The sequence below is a fragment of the Rhamphochromis longiceps genome, linkage group LG23 (assembly GCF_057381845.1).
Source record: "Rhamphochromis longiceps isolate RC_006_pf linkage group LG23, R_longiceps_female_GT1.1, whole genome shotgun sequence".
NCBI lineage: Eukaryota > Metazoa > Chordata > Actinopteri > Cichliformes > Cichlidae > Rhamphochromis > Rhamphochromis longiceps.
This window is the reverse complement of record NC_140578.1, coordinates 34,840,943-34,861,739: the sequence shown is the minus strand read 5'-3', so window position 1 is coordinate 34,861,739 and position 20,797 is coordinate 34,840,943. Positions and strand designations below refer to the sequence as shown.

Below are 20,797 nucleotides of genomic sequence, written 5' to 3'. Positions count from 1 at the left end.
TGTGTTTGTCGAGTGCTTTAGCTGCAACTCTGCTAATCAACTACGGTTATCTTCAAGGTTCAGGGGTGTTTACACAGGAAGTGATTCGCTGATCATGCACCGCTTTGATAGTTGGTTGCTAGCGGACATTCCAGATTCCGGTTGCCTCGGTAACCCTCTAATGTATTTACCACCAGTGATATGGCTCTCTTGGTGGTAGTTGCATTTGAAGAAAGCTTTGCTCAAAATCCACCTATGTGGCCCAATGTCACTTAAAGTTGCTGTGAACCCTGGTTGTCACGCCCCCAGCAGCCTAGATTCATTGCGCCGTACCTAAGGGAGGATTCAGGGTCACCTGTTCCAAACCTAACTATATGCTTTTGGAAAAAATGAATCTTTTAAGCCTGATCTATAAGCAGAGAGGGTTTCTGTCTCCTGAATCCAAACTGGTTCCACAGAAGAGCGACATGAAAGCTGAAGGCTCTGCCTCCCATTCTACTTCTAAAAACCCTGGGAATTTGTCTCCCAGTTTACCTTAGCACATTAAAAGGTAAATAAAGATAAAATGGACTCGTGCCTTACAAAGCTACAATAACGCATTTTTTCATTTCTCTTTTCCGTCTCTTTGGACATGAATTGCTGTCCAGAGGCCCAGGTGGGGCAGTCTCCTTACTAATGACCTTTATTATTCATGTCTGATTATTATGGGAGCACAGTGGAGGGGGAGCCATCATTTCTAGCTCTTCCAGTAATGAGGTCGGATGAAGGTCTCACGACGGCCTTACCTACAGCGTGACCAGTAAACACTTTTAATTGGCTAGGCCGGGGCCAGAAATAATCTACAAATTAAGTCCAAATACCCATCGTCCTTGCTAGTGTTACGAGGTTTTATTTCCTAAATGGACACCAGCATCAGCTGTGCAAAGTTTGTGTATGATTTGCGCCTCATATGAGCTTCATGTAAACAGAAGTTAATTAGATGGAGGTATAATGTATGTTCGGGGCACTGATTTATTTTATTAATTTTGTTTTGTTTTAAAAGTCATGTTCATGTGCCACAAAATAATTACATAATTGGATTTCCTGGATCATTGCAGAGGATTTAGCAGGAATAGGGAATGGACTCTCTGATTGCCAATTCCAATGTGCCCTTATAGTCGAGGCTCTAAGACGTAATTGCTGAGAGGCTAACGGTGTAGGAGCAGTGTTTTCCCTGATGAGGTGTGTAGCTGAACAAAAGTGCTGAAACGCAGCTTTGGGGCAAAAACACATTTACTTTGGTGCATAAATGATGAGCTGATGTGACGAATTAAATAAGTGGATTTTTATTTTTTTTTTGCTGACCTGATTTGCCTCTTGCCGACACAAACACTGCTTCAACCTTTCCATTTCTGTCTGCTTGCAGGGTTGTTACCCCCGGCCCCCAGCAGCGGCATGGTGATGCTGCAAATGACAGCAGCCCCCTGCCAGCAGCCCCGGGCCCCCTCCCCCTGCCAGAGGAAACCACTCAGCCACAAACACTTGGGCCCCGAGCACCAACGCAACCGCAGGCCCGCCGAGCTCCCTCTGCTTCCGGACAACACCCAGGTACAAACGCTGCCCAGGCGCATCCATCAGGCAATCACAGAAGAACAGCGGTGCCTTTCAGACCGTAGTTTCTCCTTTGAAACCATTTAATTAGCTCGGCGACCCAGAGGTTTTCATTTGACGGGAGCAACTTCCAAATCATTTTGAATTCAGTTGTAAATTTGTTCAGCTGATGTTTTCTACATAGGACCATACTTTACGTGTCAGAAAGTTAAGACGGTCACAAGAAAGCAATTTGAAAGCCAATTTAGTTTGTTTGTACGCGTCTGACAGTTGCGTGAGAATTGTCGCCTTGAGCCAGACTCAGCTTGCCTGCTGTTCCAGGCAGGTTAAATGTCGTAGTAAATAGGCTCTGCAAATGAAGTGAGTGCTGCCGAAACCTGAAAATGAGGAGAAAATAGTCCTCGGCATTAGGGTGTAATGGTACATTAGTGGGACTAATGTGGATAGAATGGAACATTAAAGCAATGACTTGAACCACAGAATGACTTTGTGAAAGGAAGAAATGGCCACAGTTGCTTTTTTCTTTTTCTTTTTTTTGAATGAAAGTGTTTGTGTTTCCTCCCGGTTTCCCCTCTCTGCATCATCGGTGTGTTGTATGTAGAGCAGCCTGCCCTCGTCTCCGGCACTCACTCCCTCGCCAGGCCAGCCGCCCAGCGTCAAGGGCCTCCCAACAGGCATCTCACCCATTCCTGTCATGGCCCACCACCCGCAGCTCCCTACAGCCTTCTGCCACAGTGGACAAGGTCAGAGACGCGCAGTAGTATTGCAGTACATGCTTACAAACATGGCATCCTCAAAACTCAGTGACTGTGCAGTTCAATGGCGCACGAATGCATTCAACATCAAAAAATGTACAGTTGAAGCATCTCTTATCTGGATGAATGAAACCTTCTTCCATATTCACAAGCCTTTGCTTATGTACTGATATTCCTGAGGTTTTAAGATTGGAGTGAAGAGCATGATCATGTGTTTTAAACTAATCCTGCTGAGGGGCATCATTTCCTGATGCTAAATGAAGGAGTCAGTGCATTGGAGAACACTTGAGGGTCTGTGCAGCAACTTTAAATACAACAGTAACTTCAGCTGTGCTTGTAAAAGATGTCTAACCTAAGATTTAACATTAAGGGACAAATTGCACTAAATTGCTTGAAAAGCATGCTGCAAAGTAGTTTAAGCAGTAGCTAACTTCCCAACTTCCTGCTTGCCATGAACAATGTTAAAGCGTGCGTGTTTTTAAACAGGTTCTAGCACACAGGATTCAATAAATGTCATATATCATTTGTTTAAACTGGCAGCTATACTTGGAGTTTATATTTTAATCATTGATTGTCGAGTACTTTAGTTAGCTACTGTCTATGTAGCTGCAGTTAGGTTCTAAAGCGATTTAAATGACTGCAAACTGATATTTGAAAAGGTTGTTTTGACTCTGATTACCAGGTGAAGCGCACTACTCTTTACTGGGCCAGCCTTTGCAGTACAAACCCTCCATCAGACCTCCGTTTATCCACACTGCACACATGATGGCCAAACATCAGGTAGTACTGGTTTTCCACTTTTGACTTCTTTTTCCTTGTCCTGCCGCCCACAAGCACACCTACCTTACTGGCATCTTCTGTCTCCTCAGGTTCCTCTGGGGGTTTGGCGTGGCAGTCATGGGAGGAAGGCCGGCAGAAAATCAGTCTCTTCAGATCTCAGTGTAGGTGAAGCAGGTAATAGGAAGACCAGAGGGAGGCTTAAGCTTAGTGAACCTCGAGTTAGCGGCAGGTTCTGACCGAGATTTGACCTCTTCAACACAGAAGAAGCTCCAAATCCTAGTCCAGAATATTATGTAGTGTTTTGGGTTTTTTTCTTTTCAAATTCAGGCCAGCAGTTTGTAAAAACACGCACGCTGGCTGGAATGTCAGCCTTTAGGTGTTTATCAGAAACTCGTGCTGAGATTCATCACCAGATAAATCCAGCTGCTGTGTAGTCTCTTTGCCAGATTAAGTGGAGTAACATCACCTTTTTTATTCTGTCAAAATCTGCTTGCTGTGCTCCGTATCTGTGGAGAAAGCGTCTGTTTGTGAATGTAAGCAGAAATAATTTCCAGACGGGGCAGAAATCACACCTGGCAGTGGAACCTGCAGTCCTGGCAGTATTAACACTGACACAAATGTGCTGATTATTTCAAATATCACGCTGTATTTTTTGCAGGTGCTGAGATTTTTTTTTCCCCTTCATTATTCAGGCGCTTTAGTCAACAATCCCACTAGGGGCAATCAACAAGGACTGGGGCTCATACGCAGCTTCTTTTACAGAGGAATTAAGACTGAGAGATGGACCTTTTCTTTTTAAAGAAAATGTAAAAAAAAAATCCAGTAAATTATAACCAGACGCATAGATCTGTTTGTCCTTCCAACTCAAAGATTTAAAGCTGACAGCAGCATTTTATTTGAAGCCTCCCGATGGTGCAGGTCTGATGTTGTTGTCGTTTTTTTGTTTGTTTCCCCCCCTCTGCTCACCCATGACAGTTGTTTTATTTATTGGCTCCACTGCTCACAGCGCTGTCTGTCTGTGTGCGTCTGCAGTGAGCAGTCAGATTCTGGACGTGACACATCCTCCGGAGGGGATCAGCTGTACAGACTCCCACCACCTCCTGGCAGAGATGTACAAAGGGGGCGAATCGATCCGCCGGCTGTCGGACCAGCAGCCACGGTTGTGCAACTCGACCCGAGGCGCTCCCGGCAGAGACCTGGCCTCGTCGCGCCCTATCTTTGCCATGCTCCCCTCCAGACACACCACCCCGAGCGCCGTGTTCCGCCCCACAGGCCCCCGAGCCGCCTTTAAACTCAGAACCGGCAGCGGACACAAAGGGGAGCTGTGCGACTCAGACAGGACTGGCTCATAGCTGCTAAGATCTCAGAGCGGCACACATGGAACGCACATCCAACCACCTGCCTCTGCTGCCTCAGTCTGGACTGTCTCCCAGACGCTGTCCAAATCGAAACATCAAATGTCTGAAGAATGAATGTTCATTTTTATTTTGTTTTAGTTTCTTTTAGCTTTTTTCCCTTTTTTTTCGGCCAACAGGTCTGTGCAGGGTGGAAACCGAGCACCAGTTTGTAACATTTGTCCGTAGCTGCAGAGCTCCGCTCAGCGCCCCACTTCTATTCTTAAACTCGAGTTTGCTGTTCTGAAGTCAAAGTGTTTGGAGACTTTTGGGGTTTGTTTGCCAGCTATCACATTAGTGTGTCTACTGCGGCTGTTTTAATACCAAATTTATTTTTTTTTCTTGCCACTTTTTGAAAATTAGATGATATAATTATGTTTAAATTGAACTGAATGTGTCACGTTGGGTGTTTAAAGGTTCTAGAACGGCACGTAGCAGCATTTGTAGAAGAAACACTGAATCACAGATAAACTACCTGAATTATTTAAAGTCACCATTAAACACCGTGAATGTTGCATTTGCACTGAAGTGATGATCAGAGGTGGAGATTTGACTGGTATCGGACAGAGCCTGGGTTTTTCTTTTATTAACCCTTAATACCTGTTTGTTTGCACTCGACCAGGCCACTTTGTTTTATATATTAAAATGTTTATATGCACAAGAATAATACAATCGAGTTTGTCACTACTTGGCTTAATTTGTTTGGATTTCTGTTTGTGTGACTCATGAGAGGTGTTCTGTGTATGGCGTGGCTTTTCTTCTTCTTTTCTTTCATTTTTTAAAAATTAGATTCTAATAAATGTTTGCACCACAAGTGTTGACTTTTTCCACTAGTTAGCTGCAGTCAGCAATTTCAAGGTCTAATTGAAATGTTTCCTTGGGAGCAAGATGTCGCTTCGGTATGGGAGAGAAGAGCAACAGATGAGGCAACTCTGTGGAAGATGTTGCCATGAGGTTTGTATCTGTGCCTTTTGGGCACTGCGGAGATGTTTGCTCTGCTCTGCAGCCTCATTTCCAGCTGCATGAATGAGCCATTTTGAACGAACGCTCCTCTCAGCCTGGGATGTAGTGAAACAGAGACACCTAGTGGGCAAAGTTCGTTACTGCATTATGAACACTATGGAATTAACGAGTGAAAGTGAAACTAACAGAAAACTGGTTTAGTGGTTACATATTAATGACAGGCGTGTTTAGTGTGGCCGAAAAACGCGGGAGTATCTAACCGTTATGTCGACGCTTCAGTGCTAATGTAGCATAACAAAAGGGTAATGGAGACCGACTCCTGGGAGAACAGCAGGACGGTGGTTGTCTCCGGTGTTCCCAATGTGTTGCCCCCCGGCAGGATAACTGATAAGCTGACCATTCACTTCCAAAGCACCCGGAAGAGTGATGGAGGAGACGTCGAAAAGGTCAAATATCCCACCAACATGGACGGAGTTGCGTTTGTCACTTTTGAAAACGAAGAAGGTAAATTAGCAGGTGGTGGCTAAAGGCAGGCTATAGGCTAACATGTCGCTACTGATAGTGTGTAAAGCTGTGCGTCCTTCAATAAATACATTAATGACAACAAGCAGTTTTTGAGGGTGTCCCCTTCCAACCAACAAAAGCTAATCTGCGTATGAGCAGTTCTTCCAGCGCTCAGTGAGTTAAATGAAGTTGCCCAAAAAGCTGCTCTAAAAAGTTGTCCACTCTTCGCTAATTTAAGCTAAATGTTACTGCAATACTTCAAATTTTGATTTCAGTCCGTTTCCAAGTAAACCCAGGGCCAGTATCGCCGACACTTTCAGCCTATACAGGCTGTATGATGATTTATGAGATGACTCATCAGTTTGTAAACAATGAACACTTTTTAATGACCGCTTACTGTGATTTTTACTTTTCACAATAAGTCACCGCATGTAAATGTGCCTGTCTCTGAAGCACTTTAGATTCGGCCCAACTCTTCAAAAAATAGAAAAAGAAAAGAAAAGCAGTCTGTTTTCTTCAATTTATGATTTTTGTGTTCACAGTTCTAAAATAAAAAACAATGTAGCAAACAACATCTTAAAACTTCATAGTGTTGTGACAACACTCATGTATACAGATATTTTACTACAATAAAGGCCTAAAAACAACGTACAGTTGAATCTGTATGTACTGTCTTCTATCAAAAATATGAAGTTTATTTCAGTTCAGACACATCATTGCTGCATAACATACAGCCTGTTGTTTAACTCTAAAGCCGGGTGTATTGTTTATTGTACAATGGGATTATTAGAAATTAAAATAGTGCTCCCTGATTGGTGCAGTGTTCCAGTTACCTTAGTCAGACAATACAGTCTGCTTTATGAGTTTGAACATATTCTGTTTTTTTTTTAAAATAGGAGACTTATTTCCGGAGCTCTGTGAATGTAATAATAAATGACAGACACAAACTAAGGCCACCTTATCCATGTGGAATTGCAAATACCTAAAGGGCTTACACAAACTGTTTCGTCATTGTCAAACATATCTGCTATTTTTCACTATAATTGGTACCCACGGGAACCAATTTCAGTTTCCCCTGAGAACCACTTTTACATTATGCTGAGTGGAAAGGGTAATGTATGAATGAAACATTTGATTTTTGTATGATCTGCAGCTTGGATGTGTGCCTAACTGATGAATGGATTAATCTGATATTATCAAAGTGATGTACTGTTATATAAAAGCTAACATTAGACTGGTAGATAATGAGTCGAGTCAAGCTCTGTGCACTCTGAGTGACAAAAAAAGTGTGCTAGCTTTGTGGGTTCATGAGGCATCATTATAACAATGACCTGGGTAGAGACCACAGCAGAACTGTGCTAACTTTTGGCAGATGCAGCGAGGGTGGTGGAAAAGAAGCAGCATATTATGACAGACAGCCAGTTTCCTGAAGACTTCGTCCTCACTGTGTTTCCCTTCAGCACAGATGTAAGTATCAGTGTGATTTTAAAACACCATGCCTACTTAAGTCACTTGCTTTTGATAAGCTTTTGATTGCAAAATAAAAGTTTCTAATTCAAGCACGTTTCTGTGGTGCAGGTGTTTTTCTACGTCCCAAGCGCTACGGTTGATCTTTCTATATTCGGCGGCAATCGGGACTTGGTGATTGAGAGCCTGCGGTCAGCTCACAGATCGCTGCGTTTTCGTCCTGTGCCCCAGGAGAGGAAAGTCTTCATTGAGGGGCCTTTTGCAGCTGTCCAAGCCCTGAGAGGGGACCTCATTCGCAGAGCCGATGAGCTTCAATCTGCAGTCACAGTCCAAACTGCTGGTATTAACCCAAGAGAAACTGGTCATAATACGAGGTTAATATCTCATCACAAGTATGTCGACTCTGTAAGCCACAGCAGCTCTAAGAGGGAACCCGCAAGCAGCTTATCAACATTATCAACACAGAGCCCAGGTAAGGCAAATGAAATCCAAAGACTTCTCTCAAAGACTCAAAATGCCTCCTTGAGGCAAAAAGTTTCCTCTGAGAGTTTGGCTCCAGGGAGGATTTTGAAAGCACGCATCAATGGAAAGGACAAACTGGAAGGTCAGCCAACAGAACAAAGAAAGGCCAACCACATACAAGTGGTCGAGAAGGAAATCAAAGCATCTTCCTTATCGGGCCTTCCTCAACCAGTATATCGCAATATCAACAACAGAGCCTTATAATGACAGTGCCTCACAAAAACATTCCAGAGCAGGCAAGATTTCAGCCACAGAGATTAGAAGAGAGGGTGATTTGGGGTCTCACCAGAGCAGCATGGGCTGTTTGAAGAATCCAAGCAGCTCAGCAGTGAGAAGTAAGCTCCAGACTGAATTTAAAGATGTCTCAAAAACCTCGGAGAGATATACTGAAGGTCCCGCAGTGGCGTGTGGAGTCTCTCCGGAAGGTCAGGATGATATCTGGGTTGACTCTTACATATTCAGATACATCAAAACATTTCACAAGAAGGAGTTGGGCAGATGCTTTGCGGGCACTGACTTATCTGTCAGGTATGTTGTAGAAACTGACCTCATGCAAATATCGTTGACTGAGCAGCAACGTTCCAAGGTGACCTCAGGAGTCCAGAAAGCCATCCAGAAACTGAAAACTTTGTTTGAGTTTTAGCAATCAATCTTAAGAGTTCATAAGATATTTTACCATGAGGTGGGGCTGTCGGATAAATACCTAATAAATCAGATCTGTGGTGTTTTCAGTTTCCAGTTTGAAGATGTTCTTTACATATTTGAGGACTCCTGCATTAAAGCCATCAGCCCCTCAGTCCCTAGTCTGCTGTTCAATAAGAAAATAAAAGAAGGAATAATTAAATTCAAAGACACTCTTGTAAATTTCAGGCAATCTAGTAGGAATCATGAACGGATGTAGTTTAATCACTGACCACAAGGGGAGTAGTTTTCTCTTCGCAAACCCTTCCCAACACTGAAATCTATATTTATCTTGTTATTGTTACAGATGCACTGATTGTTGTTTGATACTGACACTGCGAGTTTTCATTTGAGCAGCTAATGATTAGAACTATAGAAATAAATTATACAGTACTGATGCGATATTTCATCAGTACTGTATAATTTGTGTTTTTGCTTTTTCTCTCTGTTTCTATGGTGAAGCTTCCCCTTTGTTTATGGATGGGTTAATAATTAAGCCTTTAAACAGCAATCCAGACTCTCTTCTCATAGCAGTGGGGATAAGTCTTAGTTACCCCTCTTCACATCTTAATTAAAGACAAAACATAGACAAACATCGACAGATGTCAGCCTGTCTCACATGACCAAATCATTTAGTCACATATTATGTGAAATTAAATTAAAACAAAACTGATTTGTCTGTGTGGATTTTCTTGATGATTATTAAGTTTTTTATTATTAGCATTTTTAAGCATTATTAGTATTTGAGAATTTACTACAGTGACATCTGTTCTACATTTCTTTGTCTTTAGGATTTTACTACTTCGTGTCCATGAACCCTCGTTTTACTGGAATGCAAGGCCTGCATTGGGCAGCAGGGGGCGGTAGAGTACTTTCATCTATACTGTGGGCTGTGTATAAATAGAGACACTGTAGCTGCCATGACTCGCCTCAATAAAGCAATTATGGAGGCTGGGTTTGGCGAGCAGGGTGCAGATTGGCAGGCGAATGATATCAGTTGGATGTCCCATTATACATCATCTCCCGTCCACACACATACAGAGTGTTACAACACAGTGTTGCACCTTTTCCAAGGAAGTACGCATTACATGTTATGTGTAGAAGGTTTTTTGTTTCTTTTTTTGGTTTGCAATTATTCAGACGAGCTTGCTGCACAGCCTCAATAATTGATTCATTATGTAAAAATAAGCCACATCACCGTAATAAACACACACAAACACAATCAGTCATCTCCCAGACGCACTCACTCTTACTTGTTACCATAGAAACGTAGTGGAAGAGGTTGGCAAGCTGCAACGTTGGGCGTCGTTAAGGGAAGCTCTTGAATACAATGAAAACAACCATGCGGGCGAAGGAATTACATTTCCAACAAAAGAACCCTTCATCAAAGACGAGCAGAAGAGAGGCCACCGCCTGGTAACACCCAGACCTCTCTCCTACCCCTCTGATAGCACATCTTGAACAATTAGCCATCATTGGGGTGGGGGCTGGAGTTATTGTGGTAGAACAGAATGAGTCAACAAGCAGACGGCATGAATTATTTTTCCTGAAATGGTTCCGACTCTGGCCTTTCATCGCACCCACCCTCCTCATTATGCATAAAGTGTAATTAGGTACCAGCATTTTTGAATATATTAAGCATGTGTGACTTTCATGATGGAGGTCAGAAACAGTAGCAGGCCAAAAAAGGAAGCATTAGTGGAAATCTCAAGGACGTTTGCATCAGGAACGAGGTCTTCTGGGCTTCAAACCTGTAATTGGGCCTCTGAACCCTGTGCCTCTGATGAATGTTATTGTTCACACTTCACATTAGAAAATGACTCAAACCACTACAAACACTGACTGCAAATATATGCAGAATGACCACAAAGCAACCACAAAACAACAACAAACAGACAAAGTGACTATAAAGATAACAACTTCAAGAACAAACCAAGTGACGGACAAAATTACAAAGACAGTTACTACAAAAAGAACAAATAAACTACAAAAGGTTGGAAATCAATTTTTAAATAAGCATAATGATCAGAAAAACTAAAGGAACAAGCAAAGTTACTGGAAAGATCAAACGAAACAAAATTGTAGAAATTACAAAGGCATTCACATTGACTAAAAACAAGCAAAGAGCAAAAAAAAAAAAACACTACAAAGGGCATGCAAAATGGGATCCAAAACAACAGAATAACTAACTCAATTATATACAAAGTTACTACAAAATGAAACAAAACAAATAACCATTCTGATCTAATTATTTGGTTACAAAGAGGCAAAAGATCAGAATATTACAAAAACGTAAAAGTAGCAGAAGACAAAATTATAGAAAACTACAAAGGCTCAAACAACTACAACAAAAGCAAAATTACTGGAAAGAATGGAAAACACAAACACACAAAATGACTTCAAGAGGACCCAAACAACTGCAAATTGATACGAAATGAAACTCGAAATTATGCAAAAAACAAATAAAACAAGTGAAAGTGTCTAAAAAGGGGGGAAAGGTAATAAAACAACAACAAAAACCTACAAATTACAAAATAAAAACAAATTACTACAAAGAGGTACAAAATGACTACAAAACTAAAATAAAATTATACAAAAGAACTACAAGCACATACCACCAGAGATGGGCAGTAACATGTTAAAGTAATCTGTTACTGTAATCCAATTACTTTAATTCAAGTAACGAGTAAAGTAAGGGATTACTATTGCAAAAAAAGTAATTAGATTACTTAGGGCTGCTCAATTAATCGAATTTTAATCACGATTACGATCTGGGCTTTCAACGATCATTAAAAATGACTGAGCCGATTATTAGCCCCTCCCTCATTTATCCGCGACACCTTAAAGGCCGGTCCATGAAAATATTGTCGGGCATAAACTGGTCCGTGGCGCAAAAAAGGTTGGAGACCGCTGATTAAGAGGACCCGAGGGAAGCTCGGAAAGCTAAGCAGAAGTTATTTGGAGAGGAGAGTGACTGCCGTTGGTTGAAAAGAGAGGTAAAAAAAAAAACTTCAGTGGTGTTGCACACTATTTTATATTCTTTTTTAAAGTCATTGTTAACCCTTTAAAGCCGGTCAGAGCAGCACGCTCCGTTTTGTGTAACTATTTTTAAATCCCTGTAGAACCTGAACCGTGTAAGCTAGCGCAATAATTTGTTTTGCATACAAAACCGGAGGAGTTGTACTTACATCTGATGCCATCAGCTTGTCCTCGGTCACGGTTTCCTTCCACATATAGCTTTGCAAAAATTGCATAAAAAGCGCTTGCAGGAACAAAAACATAATATTCCAGAAACACGCTTTGCCGATCCGATCAGCTGTTCGTAACACTTCCCACAGTGAAACAGACGTCAGCGCGAACTATCGCATGTCCGCCATTTCCTGCCCGAAACCAGAAGTGACGTCATTTTCGCGGAAATGTAGTTTTTTACTTGTAGGCCTTAAAAGCCTATACTGGTCATGTTTGACTTTTCTGAATAGTTTCTGGGATGCTTAGAACTCGAATTGCACTGCTGGAAATAGTTTATTTTGATGCACCTGCTGTTTTCTTTGCAAATTTGCATCATAGGATTGTTTTTTGTTTGTTTTTTTTCCTGCAGTATATAAAAATTGGTGTATCTCCAAAATAAAACTATGAAGACACTCAAAATAAGTTTCCTGTTGTTGTAAACTATTTTTTTGCAACTTTTTTGTATTTAAAGTTTCGAGGGATAACCTCTTAAATTTCTCCAAGTAGAAATATATGTAAAAAAACAAACAAAAACGATTTTCAATTTTTTTTTGTAGTTTATTGCACTTTTTTGCAATTAATGTACTTACTATGGACTTAATGCATACATATTATTAAAATATGGGCTATAACAGTTGTATAGCAACTTGAAATGCTCCCATAAATGGCACTACAACATGTAAAAAAAAAATATAAGCTCTGGCGGACTTGGTTCTATAGTAGGTCTTAAAGGGTTAAATAAATATCGTCAAATAATCGAGATCTCAATTTCAGTGAAAATAATCGTGATTATCATTTTTGCCATAATCGAGCAGCCCTAAGATTACTGTTACTTTCCCGTAAGCACACTGCATTACAGTGTTACTAAACCGTCGTGATTTTGTTTGTGGGTGTCTCATGACAATGACGTACGAGTGTGCGACGCCCGTGGAGGCAACAGATGTGTGCAGATCAACAATGGATAAAACGAACTGTGGGAGCGAGTACGACCATGCAGCATTTAAAGCATGGACGTACTGACATTACTGAGTTTGATTACATAAAAAGTGACAAAAACATTAGCGTTCACTTTACACTCTGCGTGGGAAGAAAACTTCTTTGTACGACGAAAAATGAAACTTTAAATCTGAGCAAGCACCGAGCTCGCTGCCACAGGAATGTGAAATTCACAGAAAAAAAACCCCGGATCCTCCCACTGACATGACCGCTGTGGCACTGGGAAAACCTCTTGCTAAACAGGTGACAATAGATTTAAGAGCGGCAGGACTCAGTGCTGCTGAGTCTTTGATTGTGTGGATGCCTTAGACATCCACACTATTGAGTTCCTGTTTCTCTTTATTGTGTGGATGCTTTAAGCATCCACACTATTGAGTTCCTCTTGATACTTCCGTACACTTTTTGGCACTTAACTACTTCCACAATTTTCAGCCGATTTTCACCGTTCAAATTCTAAACTATTCTGCTATTTCTGCTAATGTGTGCTATGTCTTTTGGTATTTTTCACTATTATACTTTTTAAAATATTAAGCTTAATTTGTCACATTGAAATGAATGGGAAACTTCTGCAATTCTGCTAAAATTTTCTTGTTTTTGAAACTTAACTACTTCCTCATATTTTCACGTAGAACAACCATTCAAACTTTAAAATGTTCTCAAATTATTGGGCTATTCAGGTATAAATCAGCTTTTTCAAATCATTTACTGTTTTACTTTTATGCCTCTTAAAGTTTTCAGTTGCAAAATTGTGATTTTTCACAAAATACATGCGTTGTTATGGTTGCTATGCACTTGGCTTCCAGTGTGCCACTGAAGGTTTTGCAGTCTTCTCTTCATGTCTGAACAACTTCTTGCTACTTGCTCAATTTTCACTCAACTTCCACAAATTATACATCAAAACGTAGGTATTTTTGCTGGCCTTCCGAAAATGTCACTATCATTGTTGTGGGATTTATAGAATTTTGGCAAATCTCCTCAGACCAACACAAAGTCGCAAAACTCTCCATAGAAAGTCAATGGAGAGTTTGTTCAAAATCACCACTTGATTTCTGTAATGAGAGGCATATTCGAATCGTCATATCTCCTTAATGAAGCAAAGTTAAGACATAAGGCTTGTCCCAGTATATCTTCAGACACTCCTGACGCTCACAATTCAAGAATTATTTTCTCACCTATTACCGTTCTGAAATGAGTTAGACTTGTTTGAGGGTAGGAAATTCGTCCTTCGCTCAGATTTCTTCAGATTTCAAACTCTGGAAATGAGGCACTTTTTTCTCTCATCATATCTTTTTAATGGATTTCCACAGAGACCTGAAAATTTCCATGATTGTTCACCAAAGCCTGCTGTCTCTTACGGTGAAAGAATGATATTGATACTCCAAATAGATTTAGAATTACCAAAGGTTGTTTGAGAGCAAGTCAAGGCAGTTTTTGCTTCGCCTCTACTCAGTTACAGTGTATTACAAGTCATATATCTTTAATAATTTATATTTTATCTCTGAATTATGAAGACCTGAAGATTCCCCCATCTCTTCTGAATAAAACGATGCCTGAATGACCGTTCTAGCCCCTACGGTTAGGAAATTATGGCCATTTGTTCGAGGGGAATCCTGAATGTCAGAAATACACTGAAGAAAACTCACACCTCTCTCTGTGTCTGTGTGTGTAAGGGCTGACTACAGCAGGTGCAGCTAATTTAACTGACCTACATATACCAAGCCCAGACTCTCAACAGCTCCTGTTCCCTTTATTGTCTGTGTATGTGTGTCTGTGTATCAATATTTCTCCTATGTTTAAGTATTACTCCTCAATCATAGTATTTCTGCTAAAGCAAAGTACTTCTACTACATCTTAGTACTTCTGCTAAATCATAGTATTTCTGCTAAATCATAGTATTTTTGCAAAATCATGGTATTTGTGCAAAATCATGGTTTTGGGGCTAAATCATAATATTTCTGTTATTTTATAATATATGTGCTGAATATATTATATGTGCCAAATCATAGTATTTATCCCAAATTATAGTATTTATGCCAAATTATAGTATTTGTACTGAAACATAGTACTTCTGCCCAATCATAGTATTTGTACCCAATCATAGTATTTCTGCTAAATCATAGCATGTGTGCCAAATCATGGTATTTATGTAAAAACATAGTATGTCTGCAAAACCATAGTATATCTCTTATGTTATAGTATTACTACTAAGGCATAGTATTTCTGCCAAATCATAGTATTTGTACTAAATCATAGTACTTGTGCCAAATCATAGTATTTGTTGCACATCAGTATTGGAACCAAAACAGTATTTGTCCGAAAGCATCGTATTTGTATGGAGTCATAGTTTTTCTTCTAAATCATAGTATCTCAATCAAATCTCAGTAGTTGTGTTAAAACGCAGTATTATTGCCAAATCACAGTATTTCTGCCAAGTCATAGTATTTGTACCCAATCATAGTATTTGTGCCATGTCATCGTATTTGTGCCGAATCATGGTATTTTTGCCAAATCGTGGTATTTGTGCCCAATTAATAATTCTGTTATATTATAGTATTACTACTAAGTCGTAGAATATCTGTTATGTTATAGTGTATCTGCGGAATATAGTATGTGTGCCAAATCATAGTATTTATACCAAATCATAGTATTTGTGCTAAAACATAGTATTTCTGCCATATTGTGGTATTTGTGCAAGAACATTGAACTGTTATGTTATAGTATTACTACTAAGTCATAGTATTTCTGCGTTGTTATAGTATTTGTGCTAAAACGTAGTATCTCTGCCAAGTCATAGAATTACTGCAATTTCATAGTTTTTTTTAGGAAATCTGTTATGTTATAGTATTACTACTAAGTCATAGTATTTCTGCCAAATCATAGTATTTGTGTGAATTTGTATACTGTAATATCACTGTATTATGTAGTAGCTAAGTAGGGGGCTGACTGTTTACTAAGTGCATCAGTGTAAATAGGTCATCTCTTGTGTTGGAGTGCCCTCTTGTGGCGCCTTTTGGGTAGTGCCTTAGTAAACGTGAACCCTGTAAGAAGTGGTATCATATGAGAACCGGTTTGGCGCAGTGAGATGAGTATGAGATGAAATTCTGCTGATTTACCTCTTTTCTGCCCAAATTCTGCTGATTCACCTCTTTTCTGCAACATTTTCAGCCTTTCCACCTCTTATCAGCACAATTCTCAGCAGCTTCCGCTCATTTCAGCACAATTGTCAGTCTCTCCACCTCTTCTTTGTGAGAAAATGTTTGGCTCAGTGAGCTAAATAACCGCCCTTAGACCAGAAGGGCCAGGTTTGAATCTTGCTCAGGGCAATGTTTTTTTTTTTGTTTTTTTGTTTCAACTTTTTCAGCTTTTTTCTGCAGACATCTTCAGCGTTAAGGCATCCACACAGCATTTTCGCAGGAAATGCAAATTCTTCTAGTTCTTTATTATTCTAGTTGCTTCCGTACGTTTTTTGGACCGCTACTCCCACAGCTTTTGTGCTATTTTCACCGTTCAAATCTTAAAAAATTCTGCTCTTTCTGCTAATGGGTGCTATATCTTTTGGTGCTCATAACTTCTATACTTTTTGAGATATTGATTTTTCTTTTCAATATTTTTTGCCCTTTTTTGCATATTATCAGTGGCCTCACTGATTTTCCTTGCCGGCTTGACCTGTGTTTTAGCTCAGTGAGATGAGCGTCCGTTCTCAGACTGGGAGGCCCGGGTTCAAATCCCGCTTATGGCAACATTTCTTTCAGTCAACAGTTAAACTTTTTTTTAGCTCTTTTCACCACAAATTTAAGCTTTTTCAGCCCTTTTCAGCACAATTTTCAGTTTTTTCACCACTTTTCAGCACAAATACCAGCTTTTTCAGCTGTTTTCAGCAAAAACCTCTTTTCAGCAGAATACTGCTCATTCAACTCTTTTCAGCAGAAATTCTGCTGATTGAACTCTTTTCAGCAGAATTTTCACCTCTTTTATGCCCAAATTCTGCTTATTCATCTCTTCTGAAAAACTTTCAGCCTTTTCACCTCTTATTAGCACAAATCTCAGCTGTTTTCAGAAAAAACTCTTTTGAGCAGAAATTCTGCTGATTCATCTCTTTGCAGCTCATCTTTTTGCTTCCTTACCTCTTTTCTGCAAAGTTTTTAGCCTTTTCACCTCTTATCAGCACAATTCTAAGCAGCTTCTGCTAATTTCACCAGAATTGTCAGTCTATCCACCTCTATTTATTAGAAGGAGATTGGCGCACTGAGGTGAGACGCTACCTTTAGATCAGAAGGGCCAGGTTCGAATCCTGCTCAGGGCAATGTTTTTTTGTTTTTGTTTTTTCAACTTTTTCAGCTTTTTTCAGCCGACATCTTCAGCGTTAAGGCATCCACACAGCATTTTCGCAGGAAATGCAAATTTTTCTAGTTTGATTTAGTTTTTGCTGTTTTACTTGCATCTGTTTGAAAGAGTGAGTGTAAACACACAAAGCTTTGTTTTATTTTATATGCTGGAATATACAGAAAATAGGTTTAAATGTTAAACAAATTTCTTCCAGTCAGACACTGTTGCATATAATTATATTTTTGCTTAATTCAATGTGCATAAAGTTAAAAGATTAAAACTAATAAAACACGTTTTTTTAAAAGAGACTTTTTCATTTGATTCAATTTTATATGATGGATTATGCAGAAAAAATTGAATTGGGCTTAAAGGTCTGTTGCTTTGTTCAGGTTGTATATCATGTTTTTAAAAAGTAACTAATTGCTTTTGAAAATAAGTAATTAGTAAAGTGAAAGGATTACCTTCTTGGAGGAGTAATTAGTAAATAATTACTATTTTCAAGTAACTTGACCAACACTGCATACCACAACTACAAAGATACAAATGGTCACCAAACAACTATAAAAACATACAAATCAAATACAATAAATAAATAAACAAATAACAACAACAACAAAAGAAACAGCCTAAAAGGGTAAATTACTACAGAGATACCAAAATAGCGCAAACAGAAAAAATGACAACTACAGAAAATAGCAAAATGCTACAAAACCTGTTTAAAGAGACTCAAAACAGCTACAAGAAAATGCAAAATTACTTTAAAAAAACAAAACAAGGCCCCAAAAATCCAGAGAACATTTCAACTATGGGTAAAGTATCGCAAGAGAAGAGTAAGAGCCTTTGTCTGTTCTCAGAGTTCTCCAAATCCTCTGTGGATCGGATGTTACCTATCAGCACACGACTATTCGCTGTTTTAATTTAAAGTGTGTATTTTTGTGCGGTTGTGCTCAGGCGCACACATCATGGAGGTCAAAGGTCAGAGAGAGAAGCAGCAGGCCTCTACATCATTCCTTTTCCACAGTTTGGAATAGAGCTTCAGGTGATGGATAGCATTCTTCAGGCAATGTGTGTGTGTGCACGTCACAGTCACAAATTACGTCTTAATGACTCTCTTTACAGATCATCACCCTGCCCGGGAGAAGGGAAGCAGGCGGGGATATGAGTCGCCCCCCCCCCCCCCTGCTGCTCTGCCTAAATGCAGTAGTGCATGGGTATTAGCAAGCTGTGATGGAAGAGCCTTGTAGGAGAAATTGGGGGCAGCAGACCAGGAAAATGGTTTGTGTGTTATCCGTGGAGAAAAGGACAAATGGTGTTTAATTGGTCTGACAACATATGACCCACAATGTAAGCATAGTGAATCACCGTGGAATTTTGCAGTTGGTACGCAAGTGTGACTGACAGTCAATGTTTAACATGCATCTCCTCCATTGCATTCATTATGGTGTTATTAACCGTCTCGTATATCTTTATTTCAGTTATTTACTTCTTTTCAATATTTGGGAGCCATACTTTAAGAATAAAAATATTAACATCACTTTCAAAGAGTAAGAAGTTGATAGCATTAGGACTATCACTACATCACATTTGTACTACACATAGAGCCCAAAAGAATTCACAGACATTTCAAATATCATTGCAGGATTGAAACAGAAGTTGGAAACAATAACACCACCAGTCTTTTTTTATATTTATTGTGTGTTCTCTTTTTCCTTTTTGGCAAATAAATTATACTCACACGTGTGCAGGGAGTTCAAGAATGAATCTAACCAACCGCTTTTTGTAGTTTTGCCTCTGTACAGCACTACACTAAATTTTAAATCAGACAACCAAGAGGAGATTAAAGTATGAATTGCTGGAATCGACTGTAGGGGTCTTTAGAGGAAAAACTACAAAACATGTGCAATTGTCCAAATTCCTGTCTGTTGCTAATTATGTCATTTTTTCTTTTCATTTTATGGCAAGTAACAACAAGCCTAAATATGCTAAATCCTACTTTATTGGACTTTACTTTCTTAACATTATTCTAAAGAGATGTAGAAATTACTTTTATGTTCATTACACAAAAGCATAAGAGCGCTTTGGTGATATGCAGACTGTGTCCAGGACACAAGCAACTGCATTATGTTGCTAACACAACTTTGACTCTTTGCAAACATCTGAATAGATGTTAGGGCAAAGCTAGCCAAGGACCCAGAGTCACATTAAAGCTGAGTCTATCCTGACCCCAGCCCAGCAGCCAGACCCTGATGTTCATCAGGTAACAAAGGCAGCCTCCATTTCTACCTGTACATGATGATCTCCGATCCTTGAGCTAATTTTCACCGTTATTTTGTGTTGTCGGCTTTATGTTCATACACTGAAGCTTGTGTCAAATGTTAAGTTTAAGATCTAATGTGTATCTAGAGCCATAATGGCTGTGACTCCTGCTTCCATTCTTGACGCTAAGCTAATGATTGTTCGAACAGTAATTAACACTCAGACACGAGCATTGTACCAGTCTTCTCAGCTAACTGTCAGCAAGAAAGTTCATGTTGCAAACTAGAAAAATATAAATAACCTTATCTGAAAATATGTCATATGTGTTAGTTTCCAGGGTTCATCACTAAACTTTCATGTTCTGTGTTTTCAAGGTGCTGACTCCCTGTAGTCACAATAATCCTGTTGGATGCTGCCGTCACTAAAAAACAGAAACAAAAAAAAACTACTCAGAATTCGAAACATTCACCATATTTTCTGGACTTACTGAAAACTGTGAGCAAATCAGTTTTCAGGTCACTTGGGTGCCTTAGGCCAGACACCCTCAGAGGAGACTGATCTTTTCATACACCGATGATTTCATTATACTTTAGCATAATTCAGTTTCATTCAGTCTGTGTCTGAGTCATTAAGAACACAGTCATTCATTGTTTTTCCATAAAAACTAGCGTCCATGCCTCACCCCTGTGTTAAACTTACTAAAAATGAACTAAAACAGAAAACCTGGTATTAACTGAGCATCACACACCACTACCTTGTCTAAAGTATTACTTGATGCGACTTCTTAAACCTGAACCTTTCAGACACTTTACTTTCAGTTTTACTTCTAAATATTACTGATTTATTTGCAACATGTCCAACCATAGCTGTTATGGCAATTTTGCTGTTTATTTTCACCACTTTCTTTTAGCACCGTGTTACAAACCTGTGAAAATCAGACTGTTGCACTAAATCAGAATTGTCCTCTGACTACAACACATCATCTGCTCTGTCTTCTTCCTTCCTCACATCTCGACTCCCCAGCTGTTCGCCCTCACTTACGAGCCGATCCAGGAAGAGTGAGTGTAATTATCAGCCTCTCCTCTGACCATTTCAAAAGCTCGCAGTTAGTCGGGTGTGAAGAAGAAATGTGATTGCCTGTTAAATTTTGACACCGCAGGCTGCAAACGCTCAACACACGGATGCCACATGTGGACCTTTCTCAATTTAGAATGACAACTTTTCACTTATTCGAAGATGGAGGACAATCGAGGCTGAAGCTGACATGTCTTTGGCAGGTCCGTCAAAGAAATGCAAAAATGAATAAAAGCTGCTCTGTAAATGTTTTATTTCATGCCCTGCTTTGATGGTGATTAG

General features: G+C 39.7%; 2 protein-coding genes across 14 annotated transcripts in view; both read left to right on the top strand.

Moving 5' to 3' along the window:
- The window catches only part of LOC146642470 (R3H domain-containing protein 1-like), a 52,663-nt gene extending 47,351 nt beyond the window's left edge, over positions 1–5,312 (top strand). For 9 of the 12 annotated variants that reach the window (XM_085398663.1, XM_085398662.1, XM_085398657.1 and 6 more), the window contains 5 exons: positions 1,385–1,566; positions 2,171–2,312; positions 3,007–3,104; positions 3,194–3,278; positions 4,137–5,312. In XM_085398663.1, the coding sequence (XP_085254789.1) occupies positions 1,385–1,566; positions 2,171–2,312; positions 3,007–3,104; positions 3,194–3,278; positions 4,137–4,456 (827 nt within the window). In that variant the 3' untranslated portion in view covers positions 4,457–5,312. Of the gene's footprint in view, positions 1–1,384; positions 1,567–2,170; positions 2,313–3,006; positions 3,105–3,193; positions 3,279–4,110 lie in introns of those variants that run through there. The other 3 variants (XM_085398667.1, XM_085398666.1, XR_014909648.1) reach the window with 3 other exon arrangements.
- Positions 5,313–5,616: 304 nt separating this feature from the next.
- Positions 5,617–18,953, top strand: LOC146642469 (RNA-binding protein 43-like). Of its 2 annotated transcripts, XM_085399007.1 has the most exons (4): positions 5,617–5,965; positions 7,338–7,432; positions 7,544–7,904; positions 18,305–18,953. In XM_085399007.1, exons 1-4 carry the CDS (start codon positions 5,767–5,769, stop codon positions 18,427–18,429), a joined length of 780 nt encoding a protein of 259 aa, XP_085255133.1. In that variant the 5' UTR covers positions 5,617–5,766; the 3' UTR covers positions 18,430–18,953. The 2 variants fall into 2 exon arrangements, with proteins under 2 accessions (XP_085255133.1, XP_085255132.1); XM_085399006.1 differs by lacking the exon at positions 18,305–18,953 and having other exon boundaries at positions 7,544–8,388.
- The last annotated feature ends 1,844 nt before the right edge of the window (positions 18,954–20,797 follow it).

Bases quoted from the DNA above. Each gene is read 5' to 3' on its own strand.
- LOC146642469 (XM_085399006.1), top strand. From the start codon at position 5,767: ATGGAGACCGACTCCTGGGAGAACAGCAGGACGGTGGTTGTCTCCGGT. The intron at 5,966-7,337 runs GTAAATTAGCAG...AACTTTTGGCAG, and splicing joins CACTTTTGAAAACGAAGAAG to ATGCAGCGAGGGTGGTGGAA. The intron at 7,433-7,543 runs GTAAGTATCAGT...TCTGTGGTGCAG, and splicing joins TGTTTCCCTTCAGCACAGAT to GTGTTTTTCTACGTCCCAAG.